Source organism: Aplysia californica, unplaced genomic scaffold, assembly GCF_000002075.1.
Source record: "Aplysia californica isolate F4 #8 unplaced genomic scaffold, AplCal3.0 scaffold00133, whole genome shotgun sequence".
Lineage (NCBI taxonomy): Eukaryota > Metazoa > Mollusca > Gastropoda > Aplysiida > Aplysiidae > Aplysia > Aplysia californica.
Genome location: NW_004797403.1, coordinates 1,358,345 through 1,359,035, shown reverse-complemented (window position 1 = coordinate 1,359,035; position 691 = coordinate 1,358,345). Strand labels below are relative to the sequence as shown.

Genomic DNA, 691 nt, shown 5'->3' with positions numbered 1-691 from the left:
AAACATCTTGTTTTGTTTTTTATTCACAGGTTCTAAAGGCTGAGCCAGGCAGGGAGATCAAGCTCAAAGATAATTGCTGGTTTCTGTGCTTCGAGAACTTTCAGATGGTGAGCAAGTCAGAACAGGAACAACTTATCAAGCCCAACATCTTGACGACAGGTTGGTGCTGGGCAATTTGGGGGCGGGTTGAGAGAGAATGAAAGAGAGGGTGAGGGAGAGAGAGAGAAAGAGAAAGAAAGGGGGAGGGAGAGAGAAAGTATGGGGTAGGAGGGAGAGACAGAGGTGAGCGGGGCAGCGAATGAAGAATGCGTTATCCTATTTATCTAACACCCTTATACTATACATAACACCCTTCCTTTTATAAGAAACACCTACCCCCCAACCCCCATCCCCGCCACCCCCAAGAAAAACATTCCTCCACCTGCACACCCAAAACAAAACAAAGATTTTAAACCATTTTGAAAAGAGATAAAGGAAACAAAGATACAGTATAATATATGTAAATGAATAAACAACTATTGTTTTTGAATATATGTATGTCACCAACACCAGATTTAGAAAGGAACAATTAAGTAATAAATATGTAAACCATATGTAGCCCACGTGGGACCCTCAATGTTAAAAACAATCAGGAAACGACAAATGCAGTTTTTGGGACTCCTGAATAGACATAAGGGTCTTGAACATCTAG

The 691-nt window shown here is 41.2% G+C and overlaps 1 protein-coding gene across 1 annotated transcript in view; it reads left to right on the top strand.

Annotated features, from left to right (window-relative positions):
- The window catches only part of LOC106011510 (MDS1 and EVI1 complex locus protein EVI1-A), a 4,801-nt gene that overhangs the window by 2,513 nt on the left and 1,597 nt on the right, over nucleotides 1-691 (top strand). The window contains exon 3 of the mRNA XM_013081492.2: nucleotides 30-159. Within this exon, the coding sequence (XP_012936946.1) occupies nucleotides 30-159 (130 nt within the window). The remainder of the gene's footprint in view (nucleotides 1-29; nucleotides 160-691) is intronic.